This window comes from Theropithecus gelada, chromosome 10 (genome assembly GCF_003255815.1).
Source record: "Theropithecus gelada isolate Dixy chromosome 10, Tgel_1.0, whole genome shotgun sequence".
NCBI lineage: Eukaryota > Metazoa > Chordata > Mammalia > Primates > Cercopithecidae > Theropithecus > Theropithecus gelada.
In genome coordinates this window covers 7,009,148-7,033,648 of record NC_037678.1, presented here as the reverse complement: position 1 = coordinate 7,033,648, position 24,501 = coordinate 7,009,148, and the positions used below count along the sequence as shown (strand labels likewise).

Genomic DNA, 24,501 nt, shown 5'->3' with positions numbered 1-24,501 from the left:
GCAGGAGGGAGGCAGCCCAGGTCAGTGGGGGAGGGCAGCAGCCCAGTGGAGCGTGGCCTGCTGTCTCTCTCATAGTCCTTGCCTCTGCTCAGGGTCTCTCCAGGTAGGCACAGCATGGCCCCTGCGGCTATCTGGGAAGAGCCCTTCAGGGAGGCACAGTGCTGGGATTTCCAGCCTGGGTCCTGGCCTCCTGCACCAGCGCCAGACCTGCCCTCATTCAGCGCCTCACAGGGTGCGCTCCTGAGCAGGAGGCAGCACCAGTAACCCAGGTGCCGCCTGCCAGGGCAGAAGGAATGCGGCCAGGGCCAGCCTAGGCTGGAGGAGAGGGGCTTGGGCCTGAAGAGTGGGGACAGTCCATCATAAACCCGGGGCTCAGGCTGCCCCTATCTTGTGACCTTGGGTAAGATGCACCCCTAAACTGGCCTCCCTGTCCTCACTGGGGTAAAGTGGAAATAAAAACAGCCACCTCTTTGGAAAGTTCAAGAGTGGAGGACTGCTTGAGCTCAGCAGCTTGAGACCAGCCTGGGCAACATGACAAAACCACGTCTCCACAAAAAATACAAAAATTAGCTGGGCGTGGCAGGCACCTGTGGTCTTAGCTACTTGGGAGGTTGAGGTGGGAGGATCACTTGAGCTCGGGAGCTGACGCCACGGTGAGGCCTGATCTTGCCACTGCATTCTAGCCTTGACGACAGAGCAAGACCCTGTCTCAAAGCAAAACCAAAACCAAAAACAAACCAGCCACCTCAAGAGCAGGCCTGGGATTTCACCAACAGAAACCCTCAAAGTGTGTGGCCCAGAGCCTGCCACACTGCTGCTGCTGCTGCTGCTGCTGCTGGTGCTGGTGATTACAGATATTTCTGCAGCAGCTGGGAACTCAGACAGATGTGGGTCGAGCCCTCTTCCTGGCTAACACCAGGCTATCATGGATGATCAGAGGATGGTGCATCCTGGTCCATTACTGCCTGCAGCTCAAACCACCCAGCCAAGGAGTTGGAGGCACTTGGAAGGCAGAAGCCAGGTCTGAGACTTGGTCATAGGAACCCAGGCACACAGTGGCCATGCCACAGAACTGTGTCTCTTGACCGGCTGCCATGAGCTCTGGGCAGCAGGGCTGTGGGGGTCGAATCACAGGCTCGAATTGAGCCGAGGGCCCCGTGCCACCGTCCTCTAGCTGCAACTCACTAAGGCAATCACTTCACCTCTTGGCTTCCGTTCTACATCTGAGAAATGGGGATAACCACAACAGTTAGAGAGAACTACCCTGCCAGAGTCACTCCGGGAAAAGACAGACATCTTCCAGGACATCTCCCATGCACTTCAGGAAGGAGCTGCTGACCAGGCGCAGTAGCTCACACCTGTAATCCCAGCACTTGGGGAGGCCAAGATGGGTGGATCACTTGAGGTCAGGAGTTCAAGATCAGCCTGTCCAACATGGCGAAACGCCGTCTCTACTAAAAATACAAAAATCAGCAGGGTGTGCTGGCCCACACCTGTAATCTCAGCTACTTGATGAGACATGAGATCAGCTGAGGCATGAGAATCACTTCAAACTGGGAGGTGGAGTTTGCAGTGAGCCGAGACTGTGCCACTGTACTCCAACTCCAGCCTGGGTGACAGAGCAAAACTGTCTCAAAAAAAAAAAAAGGTGCTGATCTCCCTGGCATCTGAGACAAAGGCAAATTAACTTTTGTCCTCCAAGGAACTCACCTGTGTGGCGGGGAAAGCTCTAAGGGAGAGGTTTCCTTACTCAACGCAAGCCAGGGGCAGGAGCCAGCCCCGAGGTGACAGTCAAGCCCAGTGCAAGAACCGGCTAGAGAGGAGAGGACAGGCGCCCTAAGGGTCAAGTGAACCTGAAATGTTGTTAGTTCACATTTGGTTTTACTATCCTCCTGTTTCAGCAGCTGTATGAGGTGGCCGCAGTAAAGAGCCCTCTAATGTCCCGTCAGTATGTCCAGCCTTGTTCTAGGCTGGCTTTAAAATCAGTTTTCCGGCCGGGCGCGGTGGCTCAAGCCTGTAATCCCAGCACTTTGGGAGGCCGAGACGGGTGGATCACGAGGTCAGGAGATCGAGACCATCCTGGCTAACACGGTGAAACCCCGTCTCTACTAAAAAATACAAAAAAAAAAAAAACTAGCCGGGCGAGGTGGCGGGCGCCTGTAGTCCCAGCTACTCGGGAGGCTGAGGCAGGAGAATGGCGTGAACCCGGGAGGCGGAGCTTGCAGTGAGCTGAGATCCGGCCACCACACTCCAGCCTGGGTGACAGAGCAAGACTCCATCTCAAAAAAAAAAAAAAAAAATCAGTTTTCCACCAACCTGTATCCTGAATGACTTCTATGGACGACTGGGAAGAGAAAACTTTATAGAAGGGGGTGGTAGACTTGTCAAATGAAGCCGCAGAGCTGGAGAGGCAGTGGTGCACGTGCGTCTGCTTTCTTGGGGTCTGTCATCTCCACGGCCCCCCTGCTTCTGTTCACCCTGTGCACATGCCCTTGGCGGGGGGCTTTGTGGCGGCTCCCACTACAGAAGCTGAGAGTATTTCCCCACCCCTTGGCTTTGGATTCCACCATATGTCATGCTTTGGCCAGTGGAATGTGGGTAATTACAATGTGATGGAAGGATGAAGGAGCATTTGCATAACTGGGCAAGCCCTCTTGCACCTATGCTGTTGCCTTAGAAGACAGGCTGTGGCCATCACACAGGACCAAGGAGGAGGATGAGAGAGGTGAAGGGCAGAGTCATCCCAGCCAAGACGGCAGAGCTTAGTCCAGCCTAGATCAGCCCCCACAGCTGTGAAAACTGAACGGGTTTTATTGTTTTGGGGCGCTGAGGGTTTATGGTTGCTTGTTACGTAGTGATAGCTGACTGCTGCAGTAAGAAGTAAAAAGGGATGAGCTCAGAATACAGAGAGGACAAAGAAGCTGTTGAGCACAGATGGCGTTTTAGTCGTCAGCCTTCTACGAAATGGACGTATTGCAAAGGGGCTTTGTGGCCCTCGGCGGGTATCCAAGATGGCGGTCACCCACCCGAGAGCAACAGGTTGTGACCAAGTGGTTAGCAAGGTCCGTCTAGCTGCTAGACTAGAAATATATCCGCATATTAATGTAATTATGAAGGTTATGATTAGCTCATCTGACTGTATGATTCACATACTAAGTTTTGTTCTGAATACTTGCAGAGACATTTATATAGTTTTTTTTCTATGATTCTTTACAGGAGAAAAAAAGATAGTCCTGGAACTTCACACAGAATAAGAACTCAGCAGGTAACAAAAACTCCTAATTAGAAACACTCAGTAAAGAATTCCTCACTTCCTTTTAAAGAATGGTGTAATTACTTTTAAGAATTGAAAAATTGCTTCATTTGATCAAATATTTTGATTAGCAAAGAAATTAATTGTACTGTATCTTCATTTGTATTTACAGTGAATAAATGAATGCTAAAAATAACAACAGCAGGAAAACTGCCTGTCAAAAAAAAAAAAAAAAAAAGATAAAACATTAAAAAATCCAGATGAAAATAAAGTGGAAGCTCTGAGGAAGCTGCCTGCTACAGACCTCGCTGCCGGATCAAGAAACACGCTGGCCTCTGAAGGGCTCCGCACATGCCTGAGGGGAACCTCTGGTGTGTCAGGAGGTCGGGCCCAGGTGACTGCCCGATGGGAGTAGATACTCCAGCACAGTGTTTGCACAAGTGAGGCAGTTTCATCAGAATTCCAGGCACAGTTCCAGACTTTCTGGTGGCATAACTGCTGCCCAGGCCTGGGATCTCTTACCACACAAGGATTCCTTCTGGGCAATGAACAATAGCTAATCCGAAGATTCCAGAACTTCCTTTGCAAAGACCATCAGTCAAGTCAAGCTTCAAGTGAATTCAACCAGTGCTTACTGAAAACTGACCCCAGAGTACCCGTGGCCTTCCTTCCTGTGTCTCCTTTACCCTGGCACTGGGCTGGGCAACAGGGAATCTTCTCTGGTCCTCACATCACCCTGCGAGGCAGCCAGGGCTCTCCCTGCTGTGTAGACAAAGTAAGTGGGGCTCGGTTCCAAGCTCCTGCCAGCCGGTGCTGGAGATGGAGATTGTTTGACTCCAAAGCCACGCTCCTCCGACTTCAGCACAAGTCCAACCACCTACCACATGTGCAAGAACGCAGAAGCCTCTGAAAATCCGAACTCCGCAACACTGATGAGGGCTCATGACGTGCCAGGCACACTCCCAGGCAGGAGTGACAGAGCAGTGAACCAAAAGCCCTACCCCTGGAGAAGCTGATGTTTTGAGACACCCACCCAGGGAGGCAAGCAAGGGTAGAGTGGACCACCCTACTAGCTCGGCCCCTTGGCTCTCCTCACAGAATCCTTTGCCATGGGCCTCCCCCACTGCCCTGCCCTGGCCATGCCCAAAGTGTGGTGTCTCCCAATCCCCGGGCTCTGCAAGCACTAACTCTCCTCCCAAGAAGCCCCATCTCCTGGGATCCACCTGGGCTGGCTCCTCAACTCAAGCTTCTAGACTCGGTGCAAGCTCATCAGAAAGCCGTTTCTGCCCATCCTTCCCCCACTCACAGAGTTAGATCCTCCTCCTCCTCGTCATCCTCCTCGTCCTCCCGCTCCTCCTCCCAGCTCTCTGTGCTTACCTCAGTCATACAGCTTGACGTTCACAAAGGATCTATGCTGAGGCCTTTGCAAACACCGATTCACAAATCCTCCAGTTGCATCGAATTGCCATACAATGCAAAGAAATAAAAGGGAAACATTTAAGCCGCCCTTCGACCCTTTAATGATTCAATAAATTCATGGGTGAAGTCATTTATAAAAACTATTAAAATAAATTATTCCACCCAAATAAATTCTATGCCACCTAATCACATCATTACTGAACATTAAACATGCACTCACTGGAATAGGATAGAATACAAAAATAATAAGGAATGTAAATGTTTGGTGTTTGCTGTGTTAGGTACCGGGCAAAGCTCTTTCTGCATTCACTTGCTTAATCCAAACAATGAGCCTAGGAGGCACACACCAGACAGTTCTCATTGCTCAGGAAGGGAGCAGGGAGCATGGACCTTGGAACTGGCTGGCATTTGAATCCCAGCACTAGCATTGCTAACGGTGTGACTGGGAACAAATGCTTCTACCTCTCTGTTTCCTCCTCTGGTACCCCAGAGTACCCGTGGCCTTCCTTCCTGCGTCTCCTTTACCCTGGCACTGAGCTGGGCAACAGGGAATCTTCCCTGGTCCTCACATCACCCTGCGAGGCAGCCAGGGCTCTCCCTGCTGTGTAGACAAAGTAAGTGGGGCTCGGTTCCATGCTCCTGCCAGCCGGTGCTGGAGATGGAGATTGTTTGACTTCAAAGCCACGCTCCTCTGATTTCAGCACAAGTTCAACCACCTACCACATGTGCAAGAACGCAGAAGCCTCTGAAAATCCGAACTCAGCAACACTGATGAGGGCTCATGACATGCCAGGCACACTCCCAGGCAGGAGTGACAGAGCAGTGAACCAAAAGCCCTACCCCTGGAGAAGCTGATGCTTTGAGATGTCCACCCAGTTTCCTCCTCTGAAAATGAGGCTCCTTGGCCCTGCCACAAGCCTGAACCCCAGGACCTGGCCCAGAGCCAGGCACACATTCTCATTCTCACTTGCTGAGTGTGGAGTGTTGAGATTCGTCCAGTCCAGGGCAGCATCCTGAGCCAGAACATAAGCAGCCACACTGCAAGTTACCTTCCTGGGAGTGTGATGATAGTTAAGATGCTGGTAACATCTGAATTCTGGATTTTCTCTGCAAGACTTACTCGGGACAATACATTCTTGGATTGGTGTCTGGCTTCCTGATGGGATCATGACCTCGTAGAATCACTGGTGCCGCTCAACTCTGATGCTTACTTAATTGATCCACAAATGGTTGTCGTGGCTCTGGAGGGACCAAATGAATGCGGAGCCTGCCTGGGCTGGTGGCACCATTGTCCATTTCGTTTGAACATACAGAGGGCTTCCCGTGGAGGCTAGGAATCAAGAAGAATCCTGATCTGGATTCAGGGAAATGAGGCGGGAGTGCTCTGAGGATGCCGGAGCGAGTGATTAACACAAGGCAGGTGCTGGAAGTGAGCAGGGCCCCTGCACCATGCACTTCCGTGGAGCCTGGCTGAGGTCCTGCCACGGGGTGTGCTGCATAGGGCTGGGGCACAAGGGAGAATGAGACCTCATCCCTGCCCCTGGGGACATGGGACTCCCGGGTGTGAGAAAATTCAACCACACAAATTAAAACGACTACCAGAAATTCTGTCTGATGTGCTTCTTCCAACCTCACCAACAGGTTCATGATAGCCTTGTCTTCTGCCTGACACAGCTGTGTTTGAAAGGGGGCCTCTCTGTTGGGGAAGGGGGCCCATGTGACCACCCTTCATGGGGCCCAGGTGGGGAAAGCCTGGTGTGGCCCCCTCACATTCCTGCACGAGGCATCAGAAACTGTGCCTCTCTCCCTTTGGCGGCCGGCCCTGTGCTACTTCCAGCAGAACTTGCCTGGCAGGTGCCGAGTTCCTACCCTGTCCATGCCACCGGGAACTGGGGTTGGGGGGGACTCATACTCCTTCCTAAAGGGAGGCTTCAGAGCCAGGCCGGACCCAGGACACATGCGTGGAGGAGTTGCAGTGTTGCCACAGCCAATCAGGACTTGGGAGAAAGTTCGAACAGCAAAAGAATAACTCTGTAGCCTGCTCAGTGACAGCGAATCTTAGCCGTCTGTGCAACCTCACTGCCGACCTTCTGTGATGATGTGACTTTCATTCTGTTGCTTTTATCACTATAGCTGGCTTTAAGGAGGCGATCCATATTAGTGCAGATCCTGGGGCAGTGCTAGGACCTGTGTAGACACAGATGCTCTAGAGGAAGCAGACACCACCCATGCCAAGGACCCTGGGCTTCCCCCAGGAGGGCAGCCAGCTCACCAAGTTCAAAGGCTGAGGAGAAGTGGATGCGTCAGGTCTGCCTGGTTCCTGATGGATCACCACGTGACGACGCCTGTAGGCCCTGCTGGGTGGCCTGGAATAATACTCCTTCTGCCTCAGCGTGGCACAGGGGGCCCAGCAGCCCCTGCCCCCTGGCCTGTCACCAAGGCCCCCCGAAAGTCGTTACCCCTCACGACTTGCCACAGTGCCACCCACCTACAGGACAGCAGGTAGTGAATTTTGCATTGGCAAGTAGAGAGTGAGTGAAATTCAAGGGAAATAGTTAAAATCGCTGAAATTCCATCAAGAAGACTTAGCTTTTCTTGCCATCAAGAGCAAGGGTAAATAACAGGAATGCTAATACCTTAATAATTTACTTAATTTATTTACAATTATCTTGGAGCCCTTTCCTGAAAAGGAAACTTCCCCATTCTTTATCATATTTATTAAAAATACATGGACACCATTATATTTACAATAAAAAGCAAGATAAATTGAAGTAACACTGTTGGCAGTGAATATAAATATGATGTTCACAAAAGATTACAAACATTTTGATGTACTTTGCCGTAAGTCCCTTTGGTTGAAAACTACATTCTTCAATTCTCTATTGGAACAAAAACCATCTTCAAGTTATTTAACATATAACTGAATGACTTTTGAGATCATATATTTCCACACAAAGTGAGGAAAGATTTCATTGGCTCTCTGCTTGCTAGAATGCGACAAAATAATTACTCTGTACTGAATAAGGGTGTGTTTGTTAAAAAAATTCCATTATTTCCATGGTAATAAAGTAGAAAGATTTTATATGGGTTTCTACTATGCCTTTTAAAAATTCTATTTCTGCACTGAGCGTTATTTTTACACTCACTGAAGAAACTGAAATTGCACTTTAAGATTTAAGGAAATGTTAAACGGGAACGATTTTCTAAAAACAAGGTGATACTCTACACTTTGCACATGGCACTTTGAATGTAAAATGTTTTTCTAGAAGTGAAGAAGGGGTATTTGCTGGGAAGAGAAATCCAGATGATGTTTTTCCAGTTTGTGGGAATCTCATGAGTGTGCTGCCGTTTAGGTCTTCTCTCTCTCTCTCTTTTTTTTCCTGTTTTGCTTTTTCACCAACCCACTGGGTAGCATTTTTTGCTTCGATGCCTTGTTCCTCTTTTGTGTCATCTAGGCCAGTGCTTCTCATCTTGAAAGGGGGTGTGATGGCTTCCAGGCGCATGGGACCAACTCCTTGCTCCCGTCTGAAAAGACACACGTCGCCTTCCCTTCCCGGAAGCTTGCAGGCCTCTGTGCCTCCTGGGCTGGTTCTCAAGCCCAGGACGGTGCCAGGAGGATGACCCCCAGGCCTGCTGCATAGCAAGACTCCTGGGCTCACCCACCATGGAGCCCTGGGGTGGGCTGGTCTGCACAGCAGCAGCCTGGGACCCGCACTTGAAGAAGCACCATCTGATTTGAGTGGTGCTTAACGAAGCAGTATAAGGAAGGAGCAAGGACGGGGGAGGACTCGTGGTCAAGCCACACAGCAGGGGCAGGAAGCCCGCGGCCCTTGCTGTGAGAAGAGCTCAGATCATTTTCACGTGCTGCTGTGACAGGCAGAGGAGGCGTAAGAATAATAGGAGTTTTGGAAGACAGATTTGATGGCATACCCAATAGAAGAAATGGATTATGAGTAGGTGTAAAATTGTCATCTTTACTCTCTGTGTGCTTTCAGTCTACGCAAGGTCTTAGGCAACGTCTTAACTACAATTCCAGTTTTTCTCTCTCCGAGAATGGATTGCTTTGGCTAGGGATTACTCGCGGTGAACTTGCTTTGCGGGGAGAGTTGCCGACTGTCTTAATTACATTTTGGTAATCTCCTTTTAATTACTTACCTCCTGTGCATCCCCCAGAGGAAAAGGATGGGTGGTATCATATTTAATGAGCTTAAGGATGATGCATTAACTACTCCTATTATTTGTTACTTCTTTTCCCTTCTATTAGAAAAACACAGCAACCCGGGGTTAAACTGGAGAAGTTCATGATGAATGCGGTCGGGGGTTCCTCCCCAGCTGCCTTCCCCTGCAGCCGCCCCGGAGGAGGCTGGCCGGCTCCCTCGCTCACGAGTCCTCAGCGATTCTTCTTTATTCAGACAAAGGGACCTAAACTCTGCAAGCAAGGTTGCAGGACCCAGGTGGTCTGTCTCTGCCACCATCTCCTGCTCCCTGCAACTAAACAGGACAAAAGAAAACTCACACCTACTCTGTCATTCACTATGAACAGAACTGCTTGCTCTGTGGTCACCCCCCTCCTCCTGCCACATCATGTTCCTTGCAGTTTTGTGCTGCCCTTCCAGCCCAGAAATCGTTTGCTCAAGGATTTACTCATCCTCCTGGTAAATGCACGCTTTTCCGATTTGTCTGAGCTCAGGTGTTAGCTTCTTGGCCAGGTGCATCGTCCTAGGCCAATTTAGGGGGTTGATCCCATTGAATTCCCAGAAAACAGATCACACACTGATGGGACAGGGCAGGAGGTGGCAGGTGCAGGGACGCATGCCGCAGGGACAGTGCCACCTCTGCATCCACGGTTCCCAGCCCACCGTGATCAATCCCTGTCTCCAAGCACATTTCTCCTCTTCACTCTTGCTGCAATTTTCTCACTAGGATGTTGAGCAGGTGCTTCTGGAGGTGAAGGCGACTCTTTGCCAAGAGAACTGGGCAGAACTAACCAATGTTGGGGGAGGCAAGCTGACAGTACATAAAGCTTTAGGAATGTTCTCTCCTTGGTCCAGCAATTCCAGGATCAGCAGAGGCTCCTTGCGACTTGTGCATGAGGACACTCAGGCCACGCTGAGGGGGGACAGCAGACGTGGAGCTTCAAGCCCGGTCTTCTCCACTTGCAGGTCCTTTAGGGGTATTTTGTTATGGCTCCTGAGCAGCCTAAGACAGTCCCCATGTCACTCAGAGTCAAAGCCAAAGTCTTTACAAGGACTCTAAGCCTAGGGCCGCCTGGCTCCTTCACTCCCTGGCCCCATCTCCTTAGACCTCTCCTTCATCTGCCCCCAAACCAGTTGGCCCCTTCCTGCGGGTGCCATCACACTAGCGGTGCCGGCCAGTCCCTCACCCAATGTCACTGCTCACTCCCTCCCCTCCCCATTGCTTGGATGTCACCCCTCGTCAGGCCCTCCCTTCTGCTCTGCTCCATTTTTCTCCCAGCTGCTGCTGGAACCTGACATGTGACTGAGTCACTCACTCCTGCTCTGTCTCCCTCACTAGAATGGGGCTTCTGGAGGCAGGGACTGCATCTGTTTAGTTTGCTGCTAAACCTGGCACCCAGCTCAGTGCCTGGTACACATTGGCCATAGGAAACACATGTCATGAGAGAGTGAATGAACCCACACGATGGAATGGCGCATGCTAGATGGAATTCATGCTTTAGAGGAAAATGAAGACCCCAGAGAATGCCAGTGCTACCACAGGAGGCGAAAAGGCAGAAGAGAACAGGCCAGGGGACCCTGGAGGAGAGGCCAGCAGAGCTGGAAGAGGAGAGCAGGATCCCTGATCTGTCACATCAGCACATCAGTGAATAATGCCTGAGACTGATCATTTAGGAAATGGCAGCGTAAGAATATTACTGAGAGACAGGAACATATGCAGCTGAAGAAACAGCAAAAAAACAAAATAAAAATAAAAGTGATTGCTCTTGAGGAGCAGGACTGGAAGTTAAATGGGTAAGTCAAGTGATCTCTGTTTTTAAGTGTTTTGCAACAATTCAATTTTATTTCTATATGGGCGTATGTTACTTTGATACAAATGAAAAATGTTTGTTAAAAAAAAGACTTGCAAGAGTTCAGAACACAACCCCCAAACTCAGCAGCATACATGGTCTGTCCTCAACCCTACTCCTAAAGGACATTTGTATACTAAAAAGGGGCCAAGTGCAGTGGCTCACGCCTGTAATCCCAGCACTTTGGGAGGCCGAGGCTGGTGGATCACCTGAGGTCAGGAGTTCAAGACCAGCCTGACCAACATGGAGAAACTCCATCTCTACTGAAAATACAAAAATTAGCCAGGCATGGTGGTGCATGCCTGTAATCCCAGCTACACAGGTGGCTGAGGCAGGAGAATCGCTTGAACCCGGGAGGCGGAGGTTGTGGTGAGCCAAGATCGCGCCATTGCTCTCCAGTCTGGGTAGCAAGAGTGAGAGTCTGTCTCAAAAAAGAAAAAAAAAGGGCTGGGCACAAACATGCTGAAGTATTAACACTAGTTGTCCCAAGGGGTGATTTTAATTATTTTCGTCAACTGTATCAGCATATTCCAAACAGTATATAATGGACATAAACAATTTCTATGAATGTTAGCTTAAATCATATGAAATTGTCAACATTCAACCATTTATGACTTTAAAAATGGTAATTTCATATAATCCAACCCAATAGAACAGAATTATTTAAAAAATATATAAGGGGCTGCTTTTAAGGTCAATAAAACGACTCCTACCCCTTGACTCCAGTTATTTTATTTCTTGGATCTTTCCTAAGGAACGAATCCAAAATGTGGATACAGATTTACATACAAAGTGTTCACTGTAAATAACAGAGGCAAAAGCTGGAGGAAAACATCCTAAATGCTTAAAAATAAGGGCGTGGGTGGAATGTGATATAGACCTTTTAGCTGATGTTTGGGAAACCTTTAAGTGACATGGTACAATTTAACATTAAGGGAAAAAAAGCAGGATACATGAATATATATATATATACGCTGTCATCTCCACTCTGTTAAAAAAAATGCATTAGAAATAGGAAAAAAAAAAAAAAGATCTCTAAGGCAGGATGGTGCTTAGAAAGAACACCAGCTCTGAAGGCGAACCCTCTGGCTTGCCACTCTTTGCTGAGCTCAGGTGGCTATTTGACTTCTGGGAGCCCGTCTACTCCACCTTCCCCAACGGGCAAGACAGTGAGACGAGAAAGTACACGTGAAGGGCCCAGAGCTCAGTAGGTGCTCACTAAACGGTGGCCAAGGTTGTTCTTGTCATCATCCCCATCATCATGGGGTTTAGATTACTGCTATCCTTTTTTACATATATTTTTTGCATTGTCCCCGATGTCTCTCGTGAATATGTATTCCTTTTAAAATGACAAACACACACACACACACACACACACACGCGCGCGCGCACACACACACACACAATCATAAAAATAGCAAGGGTCACTATAAAACAAGAGCAAAGACAAGCCACAGACCAGCGGAAGGTATTTGCAACCCACATGCCAACCAAGGGCTGAAAGCCTTTCAGATCATTTGTAGACGACGAGACCTGAATAGCTGACAACCCATGGAAGTGTTTGACCTGACTAATGATCAGATGGCAGAAGTTAAAACATTTAACAAAACCAAGGGACAGCAGGGATGTGTAGTGTCAGGAACTCTCCTGTACCATGGGTGAGGCTGTACACTGGCACAGTCACTTAGAAGAACGCTGGCCGTTTCTGGGAAGTTGAACATGGACCCGCCCTCCCATCAGCAATTCCAGGCAGAGGAGCTCCAGTGTGTGCACACAAGGAGACAGGCACGGAAGGGGGACTGGTGCTTTGCTTGTAATGAAGGAAACTGAGAACAAGCTGCACGTTCGTTAACTGGAGGGTGACGACCGAATGGCACAATCATATATTCAGTTAATAGACTGGATTTTTTTTTGTTTTTGTTTTGAGACAGAGTCTTGCTCTGTTGCCCAGGCTGGAGTGCAGTGGTGCAATCTTGGCTCACTGCAACCTCCGCCTCCTGGGTTCAAGTGATTCTCCAGTCTCTGCCTCCTGAGTAGCTGGGATTACAGGTACCCACCACCACACCCAGCTATTTTTTTTTTGTATTTTCAGTAGAGACAGGGTTTCACCATGTGGCCAGGCTGGTTTCAAACTCCTGACCTCAGGTGATCTGCCCACCTCGGCCTCCCAAAGTACTGGGATTACAGGCATAAGCCACCGACTTTTTATAGCAGCTTAAATGCATCAACTAAAGCCAATATATTAACATGGATAAATCTTAAATACATTACTATAAGCAAGAAAAAATAAGTGCAGATACAACATTCAATATCATATCACTTATATAAAGCTTAAAAATATGCAACACAATAGTGTATTTTGTTCAGAAACATCCATCTAAATGGCAAAAATGAAAAAAAATCACAAAAACCACAGTGTTTAGGCACCTGGAGTCAGGCTTACAAATCAGCCCCACCACTCACTAGCTGTGGATAATACTTTATGTCTCTGTGCTAAGGCCTCGTCTCTCAACTGGGGATATTAATAGCTTGTATCTCACAGTGACCTCAACATGATTATACATGTTAATATATAGACAACGGACTAGAAACAGTGGCAGGTACACAGAAGACATGCTAGAGTGTTTGCTGCTATGATTCACCTCAAAGCTGAAAAATGTTCGTGCTGTTTGCTTTAGTAATCTCATTCCCCAGACCATCTTCTGGGGTCTACGACTCCTTAGAACTCTAAAACAACCAGAGAAAACAAGCTCCCAGACTTCTTTGAAAAATAAAATAAAAAAATAAAATAAAATAAATAAAAATGTCCAACAAAGTAAAGGATGCATATTCACCTTCTAATAGTCTGTAGAATTTAGACCAGTGTTTCATTTAGAATGAGCTAATTACATGAGGTGATTGCCAATTTATCTGACATGGTTCTAATCAATTATCCATTTTGTAGATGTATCCATTTTAGCTCATTTTCAAAGAGATGCTTATGTGCTGCAGACGTTCTTACCTCCTCAAGGAAACAGCTAAAGTTCTGGAGAAAATATTTCCAATTTATATAGGGGGTTAGATGAATTCTTAGTTTCCTCAAAAAATAATGATACTGATTGTCCGTTAGTTTGTGACAGAAATCCTTAAGAACTTGTCCAAATTCTGTAGACTTTACAAATCCTGTATCCTCTTTATCCAATGCAGAAAATGCCTAAAAAGAAAGAAAAGAAAAAAAGATGGCAAATGCTACTGTCAAATGAATACTTCTAAAACACTTTCCTTAAGTACCGTTTCTGCTGAATGCAAATGAAGCCTAGTGTATAAAAACACCTTGTAAATTCTAAATTACTAAATAAATGCACCATTATTGAAGGACTGAGACAAGTACAATATGAACGCACTATGGGAGCTTATGAGTTCTAGAGGAAGTTCGCCTTACTTGCTCCTATTTGGATGTGAGGAGGAAGGAGAATAAAGAGGAATCCTGGCCCGAAGCACCCATAACCGGCCTGATGGAAGCCTCACCCCTGCTCCCAGGATCCCTATTTTACAGAACAGAGCAGAGAGTAACTTGCTCAAGCTCTCTTGGCCCTTACATTCTACTTCCTTTAAGTATTAATTAGTTGTAACAGGAGGCTCAGGAGAGACCTCACCGTATCGCATCGGGGCAGGGGTCTCAAGGCAGTAGTCTGACTGTGGGAGCAGCTGGGAGGAGGGATCAGGGGACCACCCTGACCTCACCACTGTCCTTCACAGCAAGGCTTGTGCACGGCTGCTGTCCTTTCCTGAGTCTCGGCCAGAGCCCGAGTGACCTCGCATCATGAGAAGCTACCCCAGGCCTGTGCTGGAGCAGAGGGAGCACACATTGTGAATCCTACAGTAGAGGAGTTAAACTGAAAAAGTGCAAAAATGTGCTATAAAAAGAAAGCACATTTTTTTTTCCATCTGTCGAAATAAAATCATTGATTTTTATTGCACTGGGAAATCTGCATCCAGGGGTAGATTAAAATCTTTTTTTAAAGGAAGAATTTAGAGTGCCTGCAAACCCCACACCCTTCTGATTAATTCTCATTCGGGGCTAATTAGGCACACCCCATTGGCCTAACAGGGTGATGGCATATGTGTAATCAAATTAACCTTAAAATGTCAGATGCTTCACATTGTCATGTAGTCCGTGGTAACACAAGGTAGCTGTGTACAGTGGGAAGTCCCCTAGCCAGGAGTTGTTCTGGAAACCTGGGCTCTGCTGCCCACCAGAAGTCCTGAACCTCTCTAAACTTTAGCTTCTTCACTGTAAAGATGGACTTAACTCAGAGGGCAGGTGTAAGTTTTCCTAAGTTTACTGGAAAATGCCCCCATCCAGGTACCTGGCCCCTGGGGATCTCAAATGTTAAGGAGAACGATCATAAGAATGAACACAGCCAATTGTGCCGCAGGGGCAGCGACAGCGGCAGGCTCGAGAGTGAAGTGGAGCCTCGTGTGTCGCTCAGCTGGCTGGGCCGCCTCTCCTCACCCCTTCCCTCCCTACTAATCCTTCATACCGGGACTCCGGAGCCCACCTTGCTTCTCTACACCAAGGAAACTGGGATGTGATTTACAAAAAAAAAAAAGCTTAAAATAGATCTCAGGAGTGGAGAGTGAGTGATTCCCACCTCCAAGAGTTTGATACCCTAAAAGGGTCACTAGCCTTGATTTCTTCAAAAGTCAAGACACCAAGGTCGATCCTCAAAAGAAGTCATGGGCAGTAGACAGCACATCTCAAGTAAAGATCTTCAGGACTTTAATTCTTCAAACCACCTGGACTGGAAAAGGGCTGGGACAAATCCATTTCCCCTTCCTTCTCATGTTCCGGGCTCTGCTCCATAGTCCCTGTGTGACCCTGGGCAGGTTTATTCATGCTGAACCTCAGTTTCCCCTCCTATAGAGTGGAATCACGAGCCCCACCTTGCAAGGTTATGATCAAAGAGAAAAAGACTCATGAACTCTCATTAGGGCTTGTGGCCCCCAGCGCCCCGGGAAGCCCTCTAGAATGTGTGGAGCCACGACTCTATGATGTTAGAAGTGATGTTCACTGTGGGGATTGAGAGGTGTTGACTGGATCTTGCAGTCTGGGTTGCTGTGGCTGTTTGGGCTCTGGATGCCAGCTTCCCACAGGATGGTTCTGATGTGCTGCCTTGTTCATCTCCGACGCCTGCCCTCTGCAGACAGCAACTTCCCTTCTTGATGCTGAGACATGGGGAAACTCACCTGGGAGCACCACCTCACCAGGAGGCTGATTCCAAACACAATATCCAAGGACACCAGCACAGTCCACAGCATCATTACTCCACACACAAGCATCATTCCCTACACGCAGGCATCATTCCCTACATGCAGGCATCATTCCCTACACGCAGGCATCATTCCCTACACGGAGGCATCATTCCACACACACAGGCATCATTCTGTACACTGTCTAAAGCACCATGCAGATGGAAGCTGCAGAATGTCAGCCTACTCAGGTTGCTCCTGGAGGACTTCACAGTGAAGTCTCTGTGCCACAGCCCGGCCCAGTTCAACCTCTTCAAGGCCACCTTGAGTCCTTCATCTCTGTGGGCCCAGTGCTTGGCTGCGCTGAGAGCTCCCAGGATGTGCTGAGCCCACTCTTGCCCTAGGGCCTCTATTTTCTATCTTTTTTGCCCAGAATCCCATGACCTCACCCCAGAGTCAGCATTTCTAAATGCTGAGCACTCCCAACTTGGAGAGCACATGCTGGGGTGGAAGAGTGGACACACATTTACTCACATAAAAGCTCTGCTCGTGGTTAACTAGACACCCCAAGGAGAATGAACAGAGATGGGAGGGGTTTCAGGGTGGGGCTGAGAGGTGTTTTCATGAATCAGGATGAGTTTTCACAATAAAGCACTTTCAGCCTGTCATACCATGGACAAAGCCAGCTGGGAGGACTCAACTACTTCCTGGATCTTCCTCACAACCTCCTGTGGATTCAGCGTTGCAAAATTGATTGGCATGCTCTCTTCCTTTTCCTTGGGCTGAGCTCCTGTTGACTTGCTGTTCTCCGCTGCTCTCAGGAAGTCGAGGTAATTGACGGAATTATCATGCCGGCTGACTCCCCAGCTTGTCCCAAAAGGAAGAAAAGAACATATTCATTTTAAAAGCCACCCTACTGCTTATTCATTCAACAAACAGTTGCTGAGCACAGAGCAACGTGGGGCAAATGAATAATTTTAAGACACCATTCCCCGCCCTGTAGGTGCAGACATGGTAGTTAGCTCTGCTATCAGGCAGGCACACACATTCTGCAATATAAGGACTCAGGGTGATGAGAGGTGACAGTGCAGTTCACTGACGGCCGGGGGCCACAGCTGCCCGGCCTGAAGACCTGAGGCATGAAGGGATAGCAGGGTTGGTGGCTTTGCAGAAGACGAAGGGAGATGTCTGCTGAGAATCCAGCCCTATGATGGGGGCACATGAAAGTATGTTGGCAGGGATGTGACATTCGCAGAGCAGTATCATGGGAAGATAAATCTGACAGCACCTCAAAGACAGTCTGGAAGTGAGACTGTGGGGTGGTGGCAGTGGCGGGAGAGTAGCAGTCTGGATGGGAGGCTCCTGGGGTCATGGAGGCCTTAACTAAGAAGGGCCTGGACTTAGAAATGGCAATGGGATTTGAAAGAGAGGAAACATGTCAAAGACAGTGAAAAGAAGAAGAGGAAATGAGTAAGAAATATATTAAATTCTCTTTCAGGAGTGGTTGAAATGAAGTTGTCAACCTGAAAGCAGTCAAAAGATATTTTGCAAAACCTATCTAGCTGAGGATTTTCTCAAATAAAAATTCCACCTGCATCGATGGCTCAGCAAGGACATCCCTGTGGAAACAGAGGCTCCTTCATCCCCTTGACTCTGACACAGAAGAAATTACCTAAGTTCTGGAAGACTAAATTGTGAGGTAAAATCCAAAAGTCTCAGGGAACATATAGTATATCTATTAAAGATGCAAAATAATTCAAAATAAAGTTTAATTGCATTCAAAGTTCACATTTCTACAACTGAAATTCCTGGGGAATTGCTGGCACTTAAACACGTAAACTTTCTCTCAGCAGGATTGGGCTCAAGTGTCAACGTAGAAGAGCTTGGAACGCTGGTAAGCTGGAGAGAGAAGTTTCCAGTGATTCAGATATCTGCTTCTAAAGAAGACGAGCCAAGAGCTGAGCTTTTCCAACCCACAGCTGCAGAGCCGCCTTGCACAGGCCCTGCATCGGGTCGGCTTGCATGATGGCGACATCGAGGAAAAGGACAATCAACACTATTTCATCAGCGGGAGAAATTGCCAACGTGGTATTAAAATGTAGTAATAAAATCATATGCATATGCTAATCTCAGTAGTATTTAGAAAAGTCTATTTTGGATCTAGAAAAGAATAATCTACATATAATTACAAATAACAGAGATGTTTATCATCAAGAGGTCTTTGAGAAGAAACAAGCAACTGTGCAATGGATCCTTATTAAGGTTTCAACGCATAAAAAAGTTGATCACCCCCATTGAAAGGTGGGCTTCAGATATCCCACAGTCCTTTTGTTGTTGTTTATAAAAGTATCAAGCCTATGTTTTAACAAGAATCTCTTATAATCATTTAGTTAATTTATCTGCTATTTTTCCATGATTTATTCATTGAATGCATATGAATTCTTGTTCAGCTGGAAATAGATTCAGCGAGAGGAGATCCCGTTTAAGGAAGAAAAAAACATATAGGCATTTGAGGATGAAATGGTCCTTCCTTTCTATACACACACACACACACACACACTCACAGACACAGACACAGACACACACACACACATACATACACACAGGCATTGGACTTCTCATAGTTCAAACACAATAGATCAATGTTTTCAAACTTTTAAGGGAATAATTTTCTTCTTAAGATTCTATGCTCAGACAATCCAGCAATGTGTGCGAAGAAGAATTTAAAAAGTTTAGTTCAATAAGAACTCAGAAAATTTACTTCCTGTCCACCCTTTCTTATGAGATTACTTCAGGAAGTACTCCAGCAAAAGAAGAATGTAAATCAAGAAATACAGAGATGTGGGATATAGGAGACAGGGGATCCAACCTAGGCAATAGTGGAGGCAGCACAGGATGCTCTTTGGATCACAGAACTAGAGCAGGAAAATGGTGGGGGGCAGGGGTAGGTTCTCAAATAGAGATGCCCAAAAACTCAAGAGAGGAGAAAGTGGAATAGAATGCTGGGGAAACCTAAAGGTCAAAAATAATGACCTTTATCTGAGCCCTGTTCTATAAAAAAGTGACGGTTAAATAAATCACCCCAACCTTAATGTCCCTGGATAAGTCTACTGCAAAGAATTACCTTTTCCCCATATGACTTAGAAAAGATTCATAGACACCCCAAGGCTTACCTCTGATAGCAAGGACATACACCCTCCAAATTCCCAGTCTCAGTCTCATAAATTATTAGTTGAGCTGTTTGTTTCCACTGACTAATCTGGACAAAATATCTGCTAACTGACCACAGTTTAGTTAAGCTACTCTCCTTCCTCCAGAACCTTGAACTTGGACCCACCTCAGCCTAAGCCAGCAACAGAATGTGGAATAGCCCCTCCCTAATAGCTCCTCGAGGACTCTGACCACAGGAAAGATGTTTCTTGCTCAGCTGTCTGGTCACACCATCTATTTGTCTTACTTCCCATGCTTGGTTCTTTCTATCCTTGTTTATTCTTCCCTATTAAACAAAAGCCCTCTTCTGCTTGCTCTTTGAGATGCTTACAGATTTCATGGTTGGGGCATTCTCTCTATTGTAATAGTCTTCCTCTCCCTGCTGCAATAGTCTTTTCAGATAAAGGCTCTTTTACCTAAATATGGATTTGTCTTTATTTGACAAGATAAAACAAAGGCAAATATCATAAAGAAAATAAAGAATAAATTAAACTCCAGGAAATAACCTATCCAATAAAATCATAGTATAGATATGAAACAAATTTAAAATATTGCTATGGTCTATTTGTGTCCCCCTAAAATTCATATGTTAAAATGTTAACGCCTAAGGTAATGACCTTTTAGCAGGTGAGTCCTTTGGGAGGTGATTAGTTCATGAAAACAGAGCCCTCATGAATGAGATTAGTGCCTTTATGAAAGAGGCCCCAGAGAGACCTTTGTCCCTTCTGCCACATGAGGTTACAGTGAAAAGACAGACATCTATGATCCAGGACATTTTCAGCAGACACTAAATCCGCTGGTACCTCAATACTGGACTTCCTAGCCTCCAGAACTGTGAGAAATGAATTTCTGTTGTTTATAAGCCACCCAATTTATATTTTTTTATGGCAGCCCAAAGGGACTGAGACAAATGTGAAATGATTTTCGGCAATTGGTGTGATCTACAAGAGAATCTATTTGATACTAAGGCTAGAGGCTCAGGGATAGTACAACTGGAAAACAAGCTAGTTTTCTTTCATTATCTGACACCAAACAATATTTACATAGTTATAATAAAATGGTATTTAATAGTTTTCAAGTTTTAGAATCAACCTATGAACCAAGCAGGAAGGAACTAGTTGTGGCTGCGGGACAGAAGGTTAAATTTAACTACCTAACCAAAGGAAAAATCAGTGTAGCTGCCGAAAGCTGGACGTGGAAGGAGTGGGGAAAGTGGCAGAGAGAGGAGGAGAAGAATTGAGGTCATGGGGCAAAATGTCACCCTGAAACCTGGAGACACAGGCACATGCAGAGAATCACAGCTGGGGCCTGTTTTCCTGGAGCAAAAGCCTTTGGAGTCACAGGCTGGCAGGAATACTTACATGGTAATCATGGCAAATTGGTAGAAACTGAGTGTGGACTAGTGTAAGAGTAAGAAATTCTGGGGGCCCAGTCTTAGGTACCTCCGCACCCCCACCACCACTTTCATGGGCTTTAACTTCAGGAGTCTCACTAGCTTCTCAGAGTGAAGATCTGAGAAAGATCCCCTCAGGGTTCTGGCAGGGGAAGGGGAAGAGCAATCCTGGTGAAATATGTCCCGAGCCTTCTCTATAACTACTTTCCAAGGGAAAAGACTTTCTGAGAGCCTTATCTTAGCTTTGGGGGAAGGACAACCAGCCAACTCCAGCCCCCTCTAGCATTCCTGTTTCACCTAAGCAGAAAAAAAGTCAATAAATATTTCTAAAGGTTGCAGCCCATGGACTCAGCCCACTAAAAGACAGAAATGTAATAATAATACTATAGAATGTTTTCCCTCCCCAATATTTTACCACCACATCAACCCAGCTCTAGTGAAATAATAATGGATTACAACTGAAAGAACTGCAAAACACATAGTCTATTTAAGAAGGAACTCCTAAGGAAACCCATGAAAACAGGCGAGGAGAAAACAAGGATGCTGGAGAAAATTACAGCCTTTGCACCAATAGCTACAGCAAACATTAAACACATCCTAACTCCCAGCCAAATGAACATAAAATCTCTAAAGGCCTATATACCTCAGTTCCTGTCTGGCTTTTAACAACAACAAAAATTACAATGCATATAAAGAAAAGGCACAGTATGAAGAAACCAAGCAAGCTGCAAAAGCAGACTCATATATGACACGTATTTTGAAATTATCAGATAGGGAATTTAAAATAACTATGGTTAATATGTAAAGTGTTCTTATGGAAAAAGTAAACAACATGCAAGAACAAGTGGGCAATGTAATCAGAGATGGAAACTCTAAGAAAGAATTAAAATAAAATGCCAGAAATTAAAACAAAACAAAACAAAACAAAACAAAAAAAAACACTCTAACAGGAACGAAGAATGGCTTTGATGGGCTCATCAGTAGACTGCACATGGTTGAGGAGAGAATTAGTGAGTTTGAAGTATGTCAGTATGTCAGTAGAAACCTCTCAAACTGAAATGCAAAGAAAAAAAAAGGATGGGAAGGGGTGGACAGGACAATATATCCAAAGACTGGGGGAAAATTTCAAAATGTCTAACACTTGCACCATTGGAATACCAGAAAGAGAAAGAGAAATAAGCAAAGAAACAAAAGAACAAACAAAAGCAAAAACAAAACAAAAAGAAAAACCCACTTTAATTAATAATGGTAGAAACATTCCCCAAATTAAAGGCAGACAGCAAATCACAGATCCAGGAAGTTCAAAGAACACCAAGCAGGATAAATCCCCCCAAATCTATACCTAAACATACTATATTCAAACTGGAGAAAACTAAAGACAAAGAGAAAATCTTGAAAGAAGCCAGAAAATCTTAGGAAAATACCCTTATCTATAGAGGAACAAAGATAATGAATTATAATACATCAGGCTTCTTGCCAGAAATCATGCAAGCAAGAGGAGAGTGGACTGAAATGTTTGAAGTGTTGAAATATTTCAACAGCTTAAACCTAGAATGCTAAATCCAGTATTCTCTGTCAGAAATAAAGGAGAAATAAAGCCTTTCTCAGACAAAACTGAGAGACTTCATGACCAGCAGCCCTACCACTCAAGAAATGTAAAAAGGCATTCTTCAGACAGAAGGGAAATCATACAGATCTACATCAAGAAAAGAAGGGTGTCAGAGAAGGAATAAGTGATGGTAAAATAACATCTTTTATTTTCTCACTCTGAGTTGATCAATGGAGTAATAATAACCACCATGTGTTGGGTGATTGAAGCACACGGGTAAATGAAACCAGCCATGTTATCAGGCACAGAAGGGAGAAATCGGAAATACCCTTTTATAAGTTTTCTGTACTTCCCACTAAGTTGTATTGTGTTACTTAAAGGTGGGCTTAGGCTAGCTCTAAATGTATACTGCAAACTCTTGAGCAACCACTGATTTTTTTTTTTTTTTTTTTTTTTTGGTGGCATGGTCTTGCTTTTTTTGCCCAGGCCGGAGTACAATGGTGCAATTGTACCTCACTGCAGCCTTGAATTCCTGGGCTCAAGGGATAAAAAATGTTTTAAAGAGGAAAGGGGCTGGACGCGGTGGCTCACGCCTGTAATCCCAGCACTTTGGGAGGCCGAGGCGGGCAGATCACGAGGTCAGGAGATTGAGACCATTCTGACTAACACGGTGAAAACCCGTCTCTACTAAAAATACAAAAAATTAGCTGGGTGTGGTGGCAGCTGCCTGTAGTCCCAGCTACTCGGGAGGCTGAGGCAGGAAAATGGCATGAACCTGGGAGGCGGAGTTTGCAGTGAGCCGAGATCGCGCCACTGTACTCCAACCTGGGCGACAGAGTGAGACTCCATCTCAAAAAAAAAAAAAAAAAAAAAAAAAAAGAGGAAAGGGGTGCTGATATTCTCCCCCTTACAAAGTAAGGGACATAAGAGTCATGCATTCTGTCAGCACAGCAAAATTATATAGACAGAAATAGGAGTCAGAGGAGGCAATTAGCTCAAGTTGTTTCAGGGTAAAAGTGCACGAGAATAAGACTTCCAGTCAAATACAGTGGCTTGAACACACATATCTAGTTCTGTTACCACTCAAAACTCTTCTAAAATGACAGAAAAGGGAGTTTTAAAAGGTATAAAACAGTGGTTTTCAAGGTGGGGTGCAAGAGTCCAGCAGCATCAGCATCACCTGAGCCCTTGTTATGAATGCACATTCTTGGGCCCCACTGAATCAGAAACTTTGGGGGAGGGGCCCAACAATCTTGAGTTTTAACGAGCCCTTGCAATGATTCCAATGCTTGGAGTTTGCGGACCGCTGGCATAAACTCCTAAGGACTAGGAGTATGTGGAAGAAGAAAACAGCTGCTGGAGAATCTACAGGTAATGGGAATAGATGTATCAGCATCCAAGAAATTACTTTATAAAACAAACAGAGGGAATGTGGAAGAGAGAAGATCTGATATGCCCTGCAAATACCCTCAGAGGCTCTGGAACTGATGATATCAGGTATATCTAGAAGAGGAGCTCAAGGAGGAGTTAAAATAGGGTTGATTAAAAGACTGGGAAGCAAGCAGACCCCAGACCTCTCGTCAGACTTCACGTGTCTGGGTGCCTGTCCCTCCCAACCCTAATGGGAGAATATACCTAGAGGTATATCCTCTGGAGATGCTGTTTCTGAGCAGGAGGGCATCTGTCTGAGTCCAAGGTAGGGAGGGTTCTTAATGAAAAGGGGAGGATTAATAAAAAGTATATACACTGACTGTTAATATATAATATAAATAAAAGTATATACTGTTTCCTATGGCTTTGTAACAAAATGGTACATATCTGGTGGCTTAAAGGAATGCACATTGATTCTCCTACACTTCTGGACACCAGAATCTAAAATGAGTTCCCTGTTGTTGGCAGGACTGTACTCTCCCTGGAGATTCCAGGAGAGAATCTGTTCTTTGCCTCTTCCAGCTTCTGGGGGCAGCTGGCAGCCCCTGGCTTGCGGCCACATCACTCCACTCTTTGCCTCCCTGGTCACATGTCCTTCTCTTTGTCTGTTTCAAATCTCCCTCTGCCTCCCTCTTACAAGCACACCTGTGATGGCATTGAGGGCCCATCCAGATAACCCAGGCTCATCTTCCCTTCTCCAGGTCCTTAGCTTAGTTGCATCTATAAAGATCCTTTTTCCAAAAAAGGTAATGTCCACAGATTCCAGGAATCGGGACCGTATATCTTTGGGAGGCATGATTCAGCTTACCACAGCGACTGCTGAAATACCCAGCCTTCTGTGCCCAGTCAGTTCCTAGTGTTGACAGCAGAAGACCAAAGAGTCTTCTCTCATTGGGTTGCCCAATTAGCAAACAAATAAACAAATCATCACACCAAATCTACAGGGATACATAGTTGAATTATAATTT

General features: G+C 46.1%; 1 protein-coding gene across 4 annotated transcripts in view; it reads right to left on the bottom strand.

The window, feature by feature from the left end:
- The window catches only part of EFCAB6 (EF-hand calcium binding domain 6), a 313,426-nt gene that overhangs the window by 42,944 nt on the left and 245,981 nt on the right, over window positions 1-24,501 (bottom strand). For all 4 annotated transcript variants that reach the window (XM_025399951.1, XM_025399955.1, XM_025399953.1 and 1 more), the window contains 2 exons: window positions 16,622-16,817; window positions 13,720-13,911 (listed from right to left, as the gene is read on the bottom strand). In XM_025399951.1, the coding sequence (XP_025255736.1) occupies window positions 13,720-13,911; window positions 16,622-16,817 (388 nt within the window). The remainder of the gene's footprint in view (window positions 1-13,719; window positions 13,912-16,621; window positions 16,818-24,501) is intronic.